Source organism: Hyaena hyaena, unplaced genomic scaffold, assembly GCF_003009895.1.
Source record: "Hyaena hyaena isolate Hyena2069 unplaced genomic scaffold, ASM300989v1 scaffold_101, whole genome shotgun sequence".
Taxonomy (NCBI): domain Eukaryota; kingdom Metazoa; phylum Chordata; class Mammalia; order Carnivora; family Hyaenidae; genus Hyaena; species Hyaena hyaena.
The window spans coordinates 729,663-746,500 of record NW_024080733.1 but is presented as its reverse complement, the minus strand read 5'-3'; the positions used below and the strand labels follow the sequence as shown (position 1 = coordinate 746,500).

The window sequence follows — 16,838 nt, the reverse complement described above, 5'->3', positions numbered from 1 at the left end:
GGCCGGTGACCACGGGTTCTTTTCTTGAGTCCACAGGTAATGTACTGAATATATATTAATTTTCTACTGCTCCATAATCTATTAACATAAACTTAGTAGTTTAAGTACAAACACACATTTGCTATCTCACAGTCCAAGTGTGGCTACGCTGGGTAATCTACTCAGCGTCTCACAAGGTTATCGACCTTCACAAGGGTCTTATGCAGACAGTATGCCCACCTCGAATGTCCACGCACAAGCTCACCGAGATTGTCAGAAGGGTGTCTGTCCTTGCAGCTGTCTGACTGAGGGTCCTGGCTCCTGACTATGAGTCACCTAAAAGTATGAGAGGCCACCTGCATTTCCCTGCCACGTGGTCTTTTTCCAAGGAGGTTCAGGTCATGAGTGCTGGCTTATCAGAGATCAGCACAGAAATTCTCTCTCTCTCTGGTCTGCTAGATGGGATCTTATATAACAAGATGTCATCAAGAGAGTGACATCCCATCACCTTTGGAACCTAATCAGGTCAGTGGCATCCCACATTCCACGGGGCAGAAGCTGGCTGCAGGTCCTAATATGCCCAAAGAAAGGGGCTCACACAAGGGTGTGAACCACCGGGGGCCACAGCAGGATATGCCGGCTACCAGGACCAAAAGTATATTTTATAGTCTTGTCATCTGGGCCCTCTGGAGGTAAAATAACTTCTCCAGGGTTATGAAGGTTAGGTTGCTGCCACCTCCAATTCAAACCAGGTAGAACGCACACCCTCCAGGTATACTGCATGCGTCCCAGCAAGCAGAGCTGTGCTCCCCACTGGGCCAACAGTCCAGATCCAGCCACGGAGAAGCATCAATGAAAGAAACATGACATCTGCAAATTGTTGCTTCTAATCTTCAGGGATCACGTGAGATGCCTCCACAATTTCTGCAACTCACAGCTCTCCAACATGAAACTAGTTTCCAAAGTCCCAGAGTTGCCTGAAAGCTTTTTATTCCTATATATGGTATATAAATATTATATATACATATATATTTGAAGTTTACTTACTTTGAGAGAGAGAGAGACAGCATGGGAGGAGCAGAGAGAGAGAGAGGGAGAGAGACAGAATCCCAAGCAGACTCCGTACTGTCAGCACGGATCCCGACACAGGGCTTGAATTCATGAACCATGAGATCATGACCTGAGCCAAAATCAAGGGTCAGAAGCTTAATCGACTGAGCCCCCCAGGCAGCTTTATCTTCCCGTCTATAAAGTCAAAAGAGTTTCCATTACATCAAAAAGTCCCACTAATGACACACTTTCTCATTCAGGAAAATCAAAATATTAAAACACACCGATCAAAATTAGAGGGACATCATCTGGCAAAGAGAGACGATCTCAGTATGGTTATAAATCAAGCTTCTCTGGTGATGTTATTACCTCTCTCAAGTTACTATGGTCATTAGCTAGGTTCCGTATTCCGGAATCTGTTGTAACCCTGACGATGTGTATGATAGCACAATTTCTAACAGTTCATATCAGGAACTAGCTCATCGCGAACAGAAACACTGCCTTCATAAGTAACAGCTGTAAAGCATCAACCTGAGAACCAAGTTCTTTCTGAGGAACCATAACTCACTGGCTGGCTGGTATGGGCAAGTCCATTAACTTTGGGCCCTTGGTTATAAAGTAAACGAAGACAAGGGCTAAACTGTGATCCTGATCTGCAAGGTCCTTTCAGCTCGAAAATTAGAAACTGGGCCTTACACCTTTCTGTGTTAATATGGACACTGGAAAGTATGGAAAGTTTATAGGAGCGAAAATAAGATCTTGTATCTCAAATATAGGTCAACCGTCTGTTGAACAAATAAATGTCTTTGCAGTAAACCCATGTGGCCGCCCACAGAAACAGGGCAATGGTGACAGTATTCCCATGGTAAGAATGTCCACTTAAAAAGAATATTCACCTACACAGGGCTTGGAATATTTGAAGATTCCTGCTAATTCGGTGAGCACGGTTACAAGTCCTATTCATACCTTAGCCCTTCAAAACAACCTTCGTTGTGTAGCCAGCCTTGGGTATTCTTATTTTATTTGTGAGGAAACAGAAGCCAAGAATGGTGAATGGCAACTCCTTTTGAAGGACTCGTCCAAAGTTGTAAAGACAGCAAATGGATGAGAAAGACATTACGGGGGCTCCTGGGTGGCTGAGTCAGGTAAGCGTCCGACTCTTGATTTTGGCTCAGGTCATGATCTCACGGTTCATGAGTTTGAGCCCCACGTCGGGCTCTGTGCTGACAATGCGGAGTCTGCATGGGATTCTCTCTCTCTCCGTCTCTCTCTGCCCCTCCCCCTCTCATGCTCACTCTCTCTCAAAATAAATAAATAAATAAACCTAAAAAAATAAAAATAAAATAAAACAAAGTAATAAAAAAAGAAAAAACTTACATCCTCCTAAGCACTAGATCTCACCGAAATATAAGATATCTGCCTCGTTGCTTATTCCTTCAGCAAAGACATGCTACGTGCTTTCAGATTCATTGCTGGAGTCCTGCTTTGGGGACTTTAACTCACAGAAGGAAATAAAGAGGAAATACGGTAAATTCTCCACCTCCTTTCTCTCTGCCCACCCACCCCCTCTCAAACAAATAAACATTAAAAAAATAAAATACTGATTGGAATTCTAAAACCCACTGTTCTGACTTTTGGTTACCAAGGTGATTGGCAAGATCCCTAAAAACATTCCAATATAAAGAAGCCAAATGCCAATGGTAAGGACAATGAAATCATGATTCGACCAGATCCTCCATGTCACTGGGAACTCACAGACTGCTAATGTGGTCAACAGTCAGAACCAGAGTGGCCATAATGACACACAGGAGGGTAAAAACAACATACCTTACCAGGGGCTATTTAAACCGCGTGACTCTGTAATATAAAGCCCAGCTTTTAATTTCCTTTGTGTCCCCAAAACGTCAATGTGTTGGAAGGCAGCCAAGCTCCCTTTTCATTTCCCTCTCACTGAGGCCTCCATAAATGTCACACTCGGACGGTGGCTGAAACTACAGAAGACTTTAATCTTCTTCAAATAAGCTCACCTCTGTGGCTGGAAGTGTCGGGGGGCGGGGGGCGACCCGTAACTGAAAGGAAGATGTGACCCAACTGAAATAGCTCCCATTTCCTTTCTCTGCAGACTTTCCTGATCCACAGCCCTGTCTTCTCCACCCACGGAAGTTCCTGTGTGGCTGTTTTCACAGGCTCCGCGATGGGGATGGGGTGCGACAGGTTCACACAGGGGTTTGTTTTGATGAAGGAAGGATACTTCCTCTGAGCACAAAACAGATCTTCACCTCTGCTTCCTCAGGGGAGAAGGAAACATCCCAACACCAGAGGCAAGCCTTTAGTGTACACATCCCTTAACGTTTAAACCAAAAAAATATTTGTTCTGCACCACCATACGTTTTGTATGTGCTTTTCCACATTCGAGGATCTGAACAAAACCTATAGGTGACTGTTTAGGTCAAAGGGAATTTGTGCAACTGCACTATGTAGTTACGGGCTGGGTTTGTCAATTACCTAATGGGCAGGTATGCTTTGTATCCAGAACGCTTGACGGGTAAATGACGCAGTTATTGTTTAAAGCATTGACTCAAGGGGTGCCTGGGTGGTTCAGTAGGTTACGTGTCCAACTTCAGCTCAGGTCATGATTTCGTGGTTGGTGGCTTTGGGCCCTTCATTGGGCTCTGTGCTGACTGCTAGCTCAGAGCCTGCTTCGGATTCTGTGTGTCCCTCTCTCTCTGACCCTCCCCTGTTCTTGCTGTCTCTCTCTCTCTCTCATAAAGAAAACATTAAAAAAAATTCAAAGCATTGACTCAAAAGCAGACCAAGTCAGGCTGGGTCTGAAAGAACCTTTCACAGTCCCCGCTTGTTTTATCCTTCGTTTCTGTCAAGGCTTCAGAAGCTCCACAACACACTGAATGAGCAGAGAAACAGGGCTTTGCAAAGTGGATGGAGCCAAACACTAGAGGAGGCGTCTCAAAACATCAGCAAATAATCTACAATCGGGCTGTGCTTTTAGGTAACAGGTGTAAGCCTTGGCACTGCCTGCAGGAGAGGCTTGGGGATACATTTCTTTTAATATGAGCTTAAAAAATTGTATTTATTTTTGAGACAGAGAAAGACAGAGTGTGAGCAGGGGAGGGGCAGAGAGAGAAGGAGACACAGAATCCAAAGCAGCTCCAGGCTCTGAGCTGTCAGCACAGAACACAATGCGGGTCTCGAATCCACAAACTGCGAGATCGTGACCTGGGCCGAAGTTGGATGCTCAACCGACTGAGCCCCCCAGGCGCCCAGCATGAGTTGGAAGGAGCTTCAGACCCAGTCAAGCGTACATATGCTTGGCTCTGGCAAACCACCGATTTGGTCATTCCCCCTAGAAAACAACAGGTGAGCATTCCTCATGAGTGAGCGGTCACTCTGGCTCAATTTCCTTGATAACGGGCGCAGATGGAAGGGATCAGATTCCGTCCTGATTCTGCCAGACGCCCTGAGTATATGATCAGCCCCATGAGAAGCAGACTGGGCTACCAGGAAGGAGCTCCATGGCTCGAAACACCGAGGGTCTGCTCAGTTTGAAACATCTGGGGACTAGCTGTGCAGAAGGGAGCGTATGTTCTTCCTCCAAGAAGATCCTTAGAAATATTTTTAAGGTTTATTTATTTATTTATTTTTTAAGAGCTGGAAACTTTTTTTTTAAATAGTTTAAATTGCAAGGTTTATTTATTTTGAGTGAGCGAGAGAAGAGTACAAGAAGGGGAAGGGCAGAGAGAATCCCAGGCAGGCTCTGACGCAGGGCTCGAACTCACAAACCGCAATCATGACTTGAGCCCCAATCAAGAGTGGGACACCTGACCGAATGAGCAGCCCAGGCGCCCCTCGAATTGTATTTAACTTGGGATTTTCATTCGCCACTAGCAAACACATGACTTCTCTGTCAACGATCAGTAAATAAGCGTATTCCTTCATTTTTAACGTTCCATCCAGGTGAGAATCTCTGTGTCTCAAGAGACGATGGCAGCAGCACCTGCTGTGACCTGACCCACCGCATCTCCTGCAGAGGGCTCAGAGCTGGGATGCAAGCCCACACGTCCACCGCTCAAGCCACCCGATGGCCGCATGCTTCCCCCCGGTTCCCAATCAGTGCCCATGCAGAACTTCCTGCTGGAAAGATGTCTCTGGCAGGCCGGGCTTCTGCCTCTTATGGAACGCCCTGTGATCGCACATCACCTTGGTAAACCTTGGCATCCTCACTGGTGCCATGAAGATCACAAGAGCCCCTACTTCCTGAGGATATCACAAGGGTTAAGTAAGATGACGCATCCGAGGTCTCAGCTCCATAGCCAAAACCTGGCAAGTCCTGAGCCATTGCTGGGTCATTGTTAAGTGTCTTCAGGCTGACCTTGGGACCAGACGGCCAGGGATGGATGGCGGCGTGCCTCATCTGCCCAGCTGCCCTGGAAATCTTTCTGCTGGTGAGGGCACAGGTGCAGGTGACAGATCAGGCGCAACGGCCTCCATCCCCAGCTGAGTTAATGTCTGAAACACCACCAGCCAGGATGCAGTCTTTCTTGGGTGGGCTGCGTCCCCGACCTGCATGCCATCAGCTGGTAACAAACCTAGAAGTGACAACTTCATGTGTCTAGTCTCTGGTCCCTGGCATGGGAATTTGGGGGCATCATAAAAAGTAGGGATGCAGAGGTGGTGGTTGGCTCAGCCAGTTAAGTGTCTGACATCAGCTCAGGTCATGATCTCATGGTTTTTGAGTTCGAGCCCCATGTCGGGCTCTGTGTGACAGCTCAGAGCCTGCTTTGGATTCTCTCTCTCTCTCTGCTCTTCCCCTGCTTGCTCTCTCTCTCTCAAAAATAAATAACCAGTTTTTAAAAAGCAGTGTTGCAGGTGAGAATTTTCCGTGGATTGGACCCATGTGCCATCACCTACCCAGATGAGGGCTGTTCTCTGGTATCTGGGGACATAAAATATCTGCTCCAATGAAATATGAGAGCCTTTGAAGCACGGAATCTTATTTGCCCTTGAATTCCTTATGGCCAAGAAAACTGAGGACACATAAGCAGAAGGTCAGCTGCCCTTTGTTATGGACTAAATTCAGTCCCTCCCTCCCACTTCCTGGCCCCCCACAAATTCATACGTTGAAGCCCTAAGCCCTAACTCCAGTACCTCAGACTATATGGGACTGTATTTGGAGAAATGGTCTTTAAAGAGGTGGTTATGTTAAGATGAGGCCATTAAGACGATTCCCACATTCCTTCCAGAAGAGGAAGAGGCATCAGGGATGTGTCTGGAGTGAGGACGTGGCCCAGGGATGGCCTTCTGTCTGGAAGCTGAGCTAGGCCTCAGCGGAACCCTGACCTTGGACTAACGGCCTTGGAACTGTGAGAAATCAGTTTCTGTTGTTCAAGCCCCCCGAGTCTGTGGTATTTCATCAAGGCAGCCCAGCCAACTGGTCACCCTGTGACTTAGCTGGTGGGCTGGCGCTGTGCCTGGAATGTTCCAGCTACTATGGATTCTAGGAAGTCTGTCCCTCAGACAGCGTTCTGGCTTTTGGTTTTCCTCACTGCAGTGACTTGCTCTCCACATCATCTCTTGTCAGCTATAGAAAGGAGACAGGAGTCCCCCCAAGAGCAAGACAAGATGGAGCCCTGCCTGGCTACAGCACAACGTGAAGCCGACATGACATCTAACTGCCCCGTGGCATTTCCCCAGGATTATCACTCGGGCACCCCATCTCTGCCAGACAGAATGTTCTTTCCCGTGCTCCACCAACACAAACGTGCTCAGATTTCCCACGCACTGGTCCCCCGTCCTGTCCTCTGGACGCAGCCCCAGCCCAGGACAGGGACTTGTCATACTCAATGAGCCTTTACATTTCTCGGCTTAAATGCTCTAATTTCTGCTATTGTTTTAATAAGGGCCAGTAGGTCCCAGACTCTTCAGTTTCTATGATGTTCTCTTCTTGGCCCTTCTTTTCACTTCTACTTTTTCTCTTAAAATATGATGTTGAGACACAGTCACCCCAGGGGTCAGGTAGTATGGGGCCCACACCATCTCTCCAATGTCACACTTACTGTGCGCTTAGGCTAAGGCTACCGTAAACTCCAAAACGTCTGTGCCTTTTCCTTAGGTGCAACCAGTTAGCAGGGTCCTCCGTCCCCCACCTCCATTCCGGCGCCAGAAATCTGGGGGCGCCAGGGTCAGCCTTGGAATGGGGCCCACTGAGGAGCCTCGATGGGACCCGGGTCTGGGGTTGCACATGTCCAGGGTCCCCAGCGCAGGAAGCGTGGGAGTGACGCATCCAGGGGCCATGAGAGACCCCGACACCCGCCTACCACCGAATGTCATCTTGCTGAAGATCACCGTGGATCCCGGAAGGCCACCTGCCTAGCCGCCCCGCGTGCCCAAGCCTCCAGACGGACGTCACCCCATGTAAATGGGCACACAGGTGTGTCGCTATCTCCCCGTGTGTGTCTCCCGAGACTTCCCAGAGAGGCAACGATTCATTTACTGTGACTCAAGATAAGGCCATGCTCTCCTCGGCTCTTCTCCCACTGAGCCCGCACTCCTTTGCTCACAAAATGCTCACTGACAGGCCCCTGTGTGCCAGGCATCGTGCGTGGTGCTGGGACGCAGAGATCAAGTCATCATGCCCCATGGGGATTCAGCCAAGTGCTGGGCTGCACAGGGCCGGACCCTGGAGACGTGGCAGTGAGCATAGACGCTAATGCCCCTGCCTCTGGGCTTATGGTCAGATGCCAGGAGAAACACGGAAGAAGATGGGAAGCAGTGTGAACTGCTACCAGGGGAAGAATGTGACGAGCCCGTGGCGAGGATGAGTTGAGGATCCTCCGGGCAGGGCGGTGAGGGCCCTGGGGGAGGCGCGGAGCCCAGAGCTGGAGGCCGGCAGGCAGAGGTAAGAACTCGGGGTATGCCCCAGGGTGATGCAAAGGGGAGACGGCCCCCGACTTGTGTCTGGGCCAGTACTGCTCTAGCAGCGGTGCAGAGGGGCAGGAGCGGAAGCAGGGCCCCAACATGAGGCCACTGCTGCAACGTGGGTGGCCCTGCGGGGGGAGCCCCTGGATCAGGGTGCTAAGGCACCTATGGGGGAGGTGGCTGGCTTCAGGGTCAGGGCTCGTGGACAGGTGGTGCAGCGCAGGAGGGACAGACGTTGGGTCTGCAGACCTGCCCTCCCCATCTTACACGGGGGACGAGTCCAGACTGGGCCCCTCCCCCTCCTGGGTCCCTGGCACACGGGGCATAGTGAAGGGACCACTCCTCTCTGCTCTGAATCCTCTCTGGTCAGCACAGTGCTCCAGGATGCCAAATGGCCACGCTGTCGCTCATGTGAGCACCACCCACCTGCTGGAGGTCATCAAAGATCTTTGATTACCACAAAGAATAATTTTCCAGAATGTTCATTTATTTTGAGAGACAGTGCACGTGCATGTGCATGTATGAGTGGGGGAAGGGCAGAGAGGGAGGGAGAGAGTCCCAAGCAGGCTCCACGCTGTCAGGACAGAGCCTGACACAGGGCTTGATATCACGAACCATAAGATTATGACACGAGCTGAGATCAAGGGTCTGACGTTCAACCAACCGAGCCACCCAGGTGCCTTGGGAAGAATAATTTTTTTGAAAGTCTCCAAGCATCATCCCCTTTGCCAGAAACAAATTAGCAACCGGCGTGAGGCAGATGACAGGGGACTCAGAGGAGGCCTCGCTCCAGGAGGAGAGAGTGGACACGGCCCTGTGGGAACAGGGCTCCTGTTTACCGCAACAGCCTTGCAGACGTTCGATTTAATAAGCAACAGCTGTCAGTCCTCACAGCAGAGAGAAGAATGCACTTGGAGCCCACTTGGAGCCCACGCTGGTCCGCAGCCCTGCTCAGTGGGGACTCTGGGGACCCCCCAACAAGGGCTCCTGGGGCTATGTCGCTGGGGCCTTCTCTCTGCTACAGACTGGGAAGCAGAGGAAGGCTAGGAACATTCCAGAATGATCCGATGTGCTGCCACAGAAACGGACCGTGAGTCTGGCGATGGTCAGACGCACACTTCCGTTCTGGATGAAGCGAGTCATTGGGGGTGTGCTCAGCAAAGTGTTGTTATGTCCTGTAATATTCTAAGTACCTGATTCTCATATGGAACCTCAGGCAGTAACACTTTCCTCTGATCTCTAACGTGTGCAGGTTATGTGAATTATTTACATGGTGCAAAACACTGCACTAACATATTCAAGGAACGAGGGTCAATTCATGTTCTTAAGTGCAGGGCATGGATGTATTTATTGAGTTCGTAAGCCATTTTTTTTTTAACATTTATTTATTTATTTATTTTTTAGAGAGAGGCAGAGTGTGAGCAGGGGAGGGGCAGAGAGAGGAGAGAGACAAAGAATTCCAAAGCAGGCTCCAGGCTCTGAGCTGTCAACACAGAGCCCGACACTGGACTTGAACTCACAAACAGTGAGATCATGACTTGAGCCAAAGTTGGGACACTTAACCGACTGAGCTACCCAGGTGCCCCTGTAAGCCATTTTTAATGGAAAAATTTTTGGGGGGGTTTACACTGATAACTGATCATAACAATAGCCTCCCCATCTCTCATTAAAAAATTTTTTTTAAATGCTTATTTATTTTTGAGAGACAGAGACAGGGCATGAGCAGGAGAGGGGCAGAAAAGGAGACACAGAATCCGAAGCAGGCTCCAGGCTCTGAGCTGTCAGCACAGAGCCCAATGTGGGCCTCGAACCCACAAACCTTGAGATCATGACCTGAGCCCAGGTCACCCACTCAGCAGACTGAGCCCCCAGGTGCCTCTCCTCATCTCTCGTTTTAACAGCCAGCCCCACCAGCAGTTTCAGTCCCAATGCAAGAAACTTGAGATAGTGTAGACACGTGCCTGTCACACTAGACCTGTATGGCGTTGAATGCTTTCCACGGTGAATGCCTAATTCAAAGGCTACAGGACAAAAGAAGCCTGGATAACTAAAATACTTTTTGAATTACTTGTTCTTATGATAAAAAAGAATTTAGAGCTGTCATCGGCACAAACCAGATGCAGAAGAACCGCGTGCCGACTGAAGAAATTAGGGAAGGGCTCTTTCTTCTGTATTTGTGGAAAAGGAGAACTCAAATTAGACTGCACAGCATTTTCTAGAAAACTTCCACAAGTTGTTTTTAATCAACTGACAGAGACCAGAGCGAAATACGCCGCTCCACGACCAGCAGAGCGTTCTAAGAGGCAGATGTCAGCAGGCGTGATTTACGGGGTTGTTTCGGTCCTGAATGGGTAAACTGAGTCACCTAAGCATGGATCAATGGACAGTACTCTATTCTCATTTCTCTCAAAGAGAGGTTCCAAAGACTTCAAAGGATGAGCAACCCCCCCCCCCCCACCAAATCTCTGAAAGTGTGGACTTGTGAACGGGGCGTGGTCTCAGTGTGTGCTGGACGTGGGGGAGATGCCAGCACGAGGCTGTGGTCCTGTTCAGCAGGACGAACCTGCCCCAGGGCCTTGGAGACTTCTTACATCACCTTTGGTGTTCACAGCAATACAGAGGTGGATTTTTTTTTTAAGTTTATTTATTTTGAGAGAGAGGAAGAGCTCTTGAGCAGGGGAGGGGCAGAGAGAGAGAAGGAGAGAGAGAGAGAGAGTCTCAAGAGGGCTCTGTAGTGTCAATACAAACCGTGAGATCGTGACCTGAGCCGAAACCAAGAAAGAGCTGGATGCACAACCGACTGAGCCATCAGGTGCCCCAAGAGTAGGATTTTTTTTTAAGTTTATTTATTTTGAGAGAGACAGAACACGGGGGGTGGGGGCAGGGAAAGAGAGAGAGAGAGAGAGAGAGAGAGAGAGAACTCCAAGCAGGCTCCACACTGTCAGCACAGAGCCTGATATGGGACTTGAATTCACAAACTGTGAGATCATGACCTGAGGCCAAACCAAGAGTCGGACCCTTAACTGACTGAGCCACCCAGGCACTGCCCCCCCAACAAGAGTTTGATTTTTAAATTTAATCTGCCACTTGGTTAACGCAGGAGCCTGGCCAGGGCACAGAACTGCCTCCCCACTGCCCGGTGCTCCCTGCCTCCGGCTCCTCTGTCCCCGGCGCCTGGCTGTCCTGTCGGCTCCTCGTGCAGTCTGCACACCTAAGGAATGGGGAGGTGGGGGGTGAGGGGGTCACCAAGGCCACACAACCAGGGAGGACAGAGCTGTGGGATCCTGACCCTAGGAAGCAGCTGCACGGCCTGTGGTCTGACCTGTACATCAGGTACCTGGGAAGGCTAGCTTTTTGTTCCCATTTTGCAGAGGAGGAAACTGAGGACCGGAGAGTGAGTGGAGGGGTGCCTGTGTGGGCACACGTGTCCACACATCATCTGAGATCTGTGCTGATCTACAGCCTGAGGGAGGCACGCGTGTGTAAGAGACAAGAGACAAGCCTCCTCGGGGACACTAAGTGTTGGCGTACAAAGGGGGCTCTGACCCACACAGGCGCAGCAGGCAAGAACACTGCCCTGGATCCGGCCAAGGATGGGGTGTAGGGCCATCTCAGCATGGAGCAGAGTGGAGTGACGACCATGGGGAGTCCCGGAGGTGAAAGAGGAAGAACTCTGTCCGGAACAGGCAGTCCCTCTGTCCCTGACGCGAGCACTCCCTGGGTCCCAGCGAGAAGACACAAGCACTTTTTATTTATCTAACGTCCAGCATCCAGCGTTAGGCCTCGGCTAACACTATGGCAAACGGTGCCCAAATACCATTGCAGAGCACAGGTCTATTCATCTCCGGGCATCTCTCGTGCCGGACGAGCTCTCCACGTCCATTCAACATGTTTACACTGAGGGGCGCCTGGGCGGCTCAGTCGGTGAAGCGTCCGACTTTGGCTCAGGTCATGATCTCAAGGCTCAAGCGTTCGAGCCCCGCGTTGGGCTCTGTGCTGACAGCTCGGAGCCTGGAGCTGCTTCAGATTCTGTCTCCCTCTCTCTCCCTCTGCCCCTCCCCAATTCCTGCTCTGTTTCTCTCTGTCTCAATAATAAATAAACATAAAAAAAAAAAAAAAGATATTTACACCGAGCGGGCGTATTGGGGCAGCAACATTCTGTAGTCTGGTGGTTCTCAAAGCGGGGTTTGCCTGGAACTTGCCGGCACACTCCTTCTCAGGCCCTGCCCCAGACCTACGGAACCAGAAACCCTCAGAGTGGAGCCAAGCAAAATGCGTTCTAACAAGCCCTTTGCGGGTGATTCTGACGCTCACTTAAGTTTGAAAACTACTGACTCGGCGAACGGTGCCCTCGCATATACATCATGCTGGTCGGAATGTTCCACTTAATTAAAACTACAGTCGAGGTGCCGGGAAGGGGGATGAAAGTCTGGCACAGAGATTCGGTCTCCTCTGGAAAGATAACATGTCTCTCGACCCATCTTTCCAATTTCTCAGCTAACAGACTTGTTCAAGGACACCACTGATTTCTTTCATTGGCTCTACCACCTCCGGGGAATTCTCTCCGAAAAGTGCTTTTAGAAATAACAAACACTGGCGATCGCGTTGTGAGTGTGCAGTCAGGTAACAAACACTGTTATGAAGACAGCATTTGGGGGAATGTGCGTCCCCTGAGCTGGGATTTGTCTGAAATGATTCCCCTTCTATGACCTGAATCAGGAAACCCTCAATTTTTCAGACCAGATGATAAGGAAAAAAAAAACCGTCTAAAGTAAAAGAATGTAGGCATTTGCCCTTCCCAAACCCAGTCATGCCCTTGAAAATAAGCCTTTCCTTTTCATTCAGGACATCGGCGTTAGTAACAGTTACACAAATAAGGCTTTCCAAACAAACATCTTATCTTTATATGGAAGGAAGTTTGTGAAAAAGGAATTGACGTTCTTCCCCGACGACGACGACAATACACTTTTGGGTTCCTTTCCCAGAAATTAGTAAATAACAAAATACCTTTCATTTAAAAAGGAAAAATATGGCCCTAGCAAATGCTTAAATCTAATCCATATGCCACTCATATGCTTAAAAAAGGAGACAGTTTCTAAGTCAATTTCTGCACTCATTCTGTGCCAAATAAAACAGATTTCAATAAAAAGCTTTTACTGCTCTGTTCATTCTTCAGGGTATAGAGAACTATTTATTTTTCATTCAGAATTCCCGGATTCTCTACTTAGGATACATTTTTCCACTCGGGCAGACTGTATCCACTCGGGAGAAGCATGTTCAAATCTGAAAACACATCTTATCTGGATGGAAGAAACTTTTAAGATGCTGATCTGATTCAGCATCGACATGGACCTTCGAGAACATCGGGGAAATGCAACTGTCGTTGAAGAAAGCACCCAAGTAATGATGATACTAGCGTTTGTGATTTTCACAGCTAACGTCCCTTCCTATCAGAAGCAAACCCGTGTCCCCAGAGAGAGGTGGGAGACCCGTGCTAAATGCTAGAAATATGGTCTGTGGGTTATGAAAACGTTCAGATGGATCCTGAACCCCTACTAAGGAGACACACTGCACAGCCACAGGAAGTAACTCTGTGTCAGTTTGCACATTTAATCCTTCAAGTGTGTAACCAAATGGGGTGCCATTTGTACCTAAGGCTTTTTGTAACAAAAGACAGCTAAAACATCCCAGAGAACTCAGAAGAACTTAGGGGCATTAGAAAACACTAGGGGCGTCTGGGTGGCTCAGTGGGTTGAGCGCCCTACTTCAGCTCAGGTCATGATCTCGTGGTTTGTGGGTTCGAGCCCCTGTCGGGCTCTGTGCAGAAAGCTTGAAGCCTGGAGGCTGCTTTAGATTCTGTGTCTCCCTCCTCCTCTCTGCATCCCCAATCCCCCCCAGCCCCTGCTCACGCTGTCTCTGTCTCTCCCTCAAAATAAATAAACATTAAAAATAATAAAGAAAAAGAAAAATGCTTAAGAAACACAAAAATCAAAATATTTTCTCCTGAACATGTTGCGTTCAGCAGCTTCTGCTAAAGCATGGATGGAAAAGTCTGTCGATGGGAATGGGGCGGTTTCTGAGGCCTGAAGATAAAAGATCACTCCTGCAAGGATGGAGGGATTTATTAAGATTTATGAAGACTGATGGACAGACAGACAACCAGGCCAAGAAGGAATGTGGGAAGTCTGCTATTCCAGAGAACCACTTAGGCAACTCCTAACCATGACCCCAGGCCAAGCCCCCCGTCTGGGAGGTACAGACTTAGTTTCTAGTTTATTTTAAGGAAAAGCCGTTTTATGAATAAGCAAAAAAAAGAAAAAGAAAACCAAACAAACAAAAGGGTTCAAACAACCACTAGCAGGAATGTGAAGCTCTCGGTCTATATGAAGCAGGGACAGGCTGGGTGACGCTAAGGCAGAGGGAAAGAGTCAGGAAATGTAGCCCCTGCGGGAGGATTAATGTGTGATCTATCAGGCCCCTGTCTGTGGCAGGCTGTCCCCACCCCCAGGGAGCTGGGCCACCAGCCACTGAGAAACCTCCTTGCTTCTGAGCAATAACGCGTCCCTATAGTGGCCTAGTGTCTTGGAATTACTGTGGATCAGGCCCAGTTCTGGGCGCGGCTGGTCAGCCTTAGAGAACGCAGCTTCTAGAAGATTCCAAAGCCCAGTCGCATCCTGGCCGCCCCGTGTGCTGTCTCTGCTACAACCCCCTCCTGAATGAGGGCGAATGCATTTAGAGGATGAAACCTGTACTTCGAAGTTTTACCGTGAGCCACTCCAAGCCTGGAAAACAGGAGCTGCTTGGTCAAGGAGCGTCCTCACCCCTGAGAAGGGAGGGCCCAGGGCTTCCACTGTGCTTCACGCTGCGACAGACATGCGGGGGGGCACAAGCCCAGCGCAGACCCCGGCTGCCGAGGACAGAGGCTCTTTCTGGTCCACACGTAATGACAGCCCCTTGCAAAGGTGTTAAGTTGATCTGATGATAAACTTAGCACACGTGGCTTCTTACATCCATGGTCACCGCAAACGTGGCATCACATGGAAACTGACTTAACGTGAAAAGCCCTCCCTGCTTTCCTCTGAATCTGAATTATTTGGGGGTGTCTATATTGTATTACCTATCATCCCTGTCCCATCCATACACACTCCAGATTTCCTTCAGTGCCCCAAACCATGCCATTTTCTCATTTGGTGATTATGACGGTGCCCAACATCTTAATGCTATGGATACAATAAATGCTGATAACAAGCACAGATCCTTAATGACTTAGAGCAGAGTAAGTGTCCTACCTCCGTACGTGAAGCAGCCCAGCATCTCATCTTTATTTCTACTTTTTTATATTTATTTATTTTGAGAAAAAGACAGAGAGAGAGGGAGAGAAAGCATGAGCAGAGAGAGAGGGAGAGAAAGAATCCCAAGAAGGCTCCACACTCCTCTAGGAGCCCGACTCAAGCCTCGATCTCACCACGGCGAGATCACGACCTGAGCCGAAGTCAAGAGTCAGACACTTGAGTCACCCAGGCACCCCTCACTTTTACTTCTAAATACAGTTTAAAGATTAACCTCAAACGCTCTCCCTAGAACGTAGGGCACACACGGAACTTCTAGAGAAATCACAGGTTCGTTCAGTGGATGTACCGCTCCCCAGAGCCGCCTTCTGCCTACCTTTTCAGAGACCCTGTCCTGCGCTGGTGGCCCCATGCCAGGCAGGGCTGGAGGGGGCGGGGCCCGGCGCTTCTTCATGTCCGACTTCACAGACACCCCCGAGATGTTGCTGAGCGACAGGGATGGACCCAACGGCACGGACCGCGGATTCACCGCCGGGGAGTTGGGCGTGGTGAGGCAGCCCTGTGGAGGACGGGGAGAGAAACTCATCAGTGTGAGGTCACTGTGTGTGACACACTGTGTGTGTGTAGGGGTGCTCCAACCTGAAAAACAAGTGCGAAATGCCCATCCAAGCTTCCAGTATCGTTCCCACTGCTGGGCTTGAAGGGCTTGAGCAAAATGTTCACTCTCAGTCGAAAGCCCGTATTTTCCCTATGGTGGAAGATACTCTATTGACACATTCAAAGACTCTCTTGACACTGCAAAGGTTTCTTCTCTTTTCTTTTTAATGGTTATTTAGTTTTGAGAGAGAGAAAGAGACAGCATGAACAGTGAAGGGGAAGAGAGAGAGGGAGACACAGAATCCAAAACAGGCTCCAGGCTCCGAGCTGTCAGCACAGAGCCCAACGCGGGGCTCGAACCCACGAACCATGAGATCATGACCTGAGCCAAAGTTGGATGCTCAACTGACTGAGCGCCCCCCTCCCCAGGTGCCCCACAAAGGTTATTTTCTTAATCACGCAGGAAAGGACAGACCTCTGAAGCCTCTGAGAACCTTTACCAGCTGGACTTGTTTAACACTCCTGACCAAACCGCAGGTGGGAATTAGCCACCTTTAAAATGTGAACTTGTCAGCAACCCTGCCCTCTCTGTGATAAAAGGAGCTTGTGCAGGGTGCCCAGGGGGCTCAGTTGGTTGAGCATCCAACTCTTGATTTCTGCTCAGGTCGTGATCCCAGGGTCGTGGGATGAAGCCCCACGCCGGGCTCTGTGCTCCCAAGGTGCCTGCTTGGGATTCTCTCTCTACCCCTCTCCCCTGTTGGCACACACTCTCACCCTCTAAAAAAATGAAGAATAAATAAAAGGAGCTGGTGGAGAAGCTTTTAAGTGAACAGCAAGATCTGTGCATTTAAAACAAGTATTTAGCGGGGTGCCTGGCTGGCTGGTCAGTAGAACATACGACTCTTGACCTCGGGGTCGTGAGTTCAAGCCCCACATTGGGCATAGAGCTTACTTAAAACAGAGCAAGTAAAATAAATATGTAAAGGAAAC

At 49.4% G+C, this 16,838-nt stretch overlaps 1 protein-coding gene across 5 annotated transcripts in view; it reads right to left on the bottom strand.

Annotated features, from left to right (window-relative positions):
* The window catches only part of COBL (cordon-bleu WH2 repeat protein), a 223,593-nt gene that overhangs the window by 80,687 nt on the left and 126,068 nt on the right, over positions 1-16,838 (bottom strand). For all 5 annotated transcript variants that reach the window (XM_039235694.1, XM_039235693.1, XM_039235696.1 and 2 more), the window contains one exon: positions 15,628-15,810. In XM_039235694.1, the coding sequence (XP_039091625.1) occupies positions 15,628-15,810 (183 nt within the window). The remainder of the gene's footprint in view (positions 1-15,627; positions 15,811-16,838) is intronic.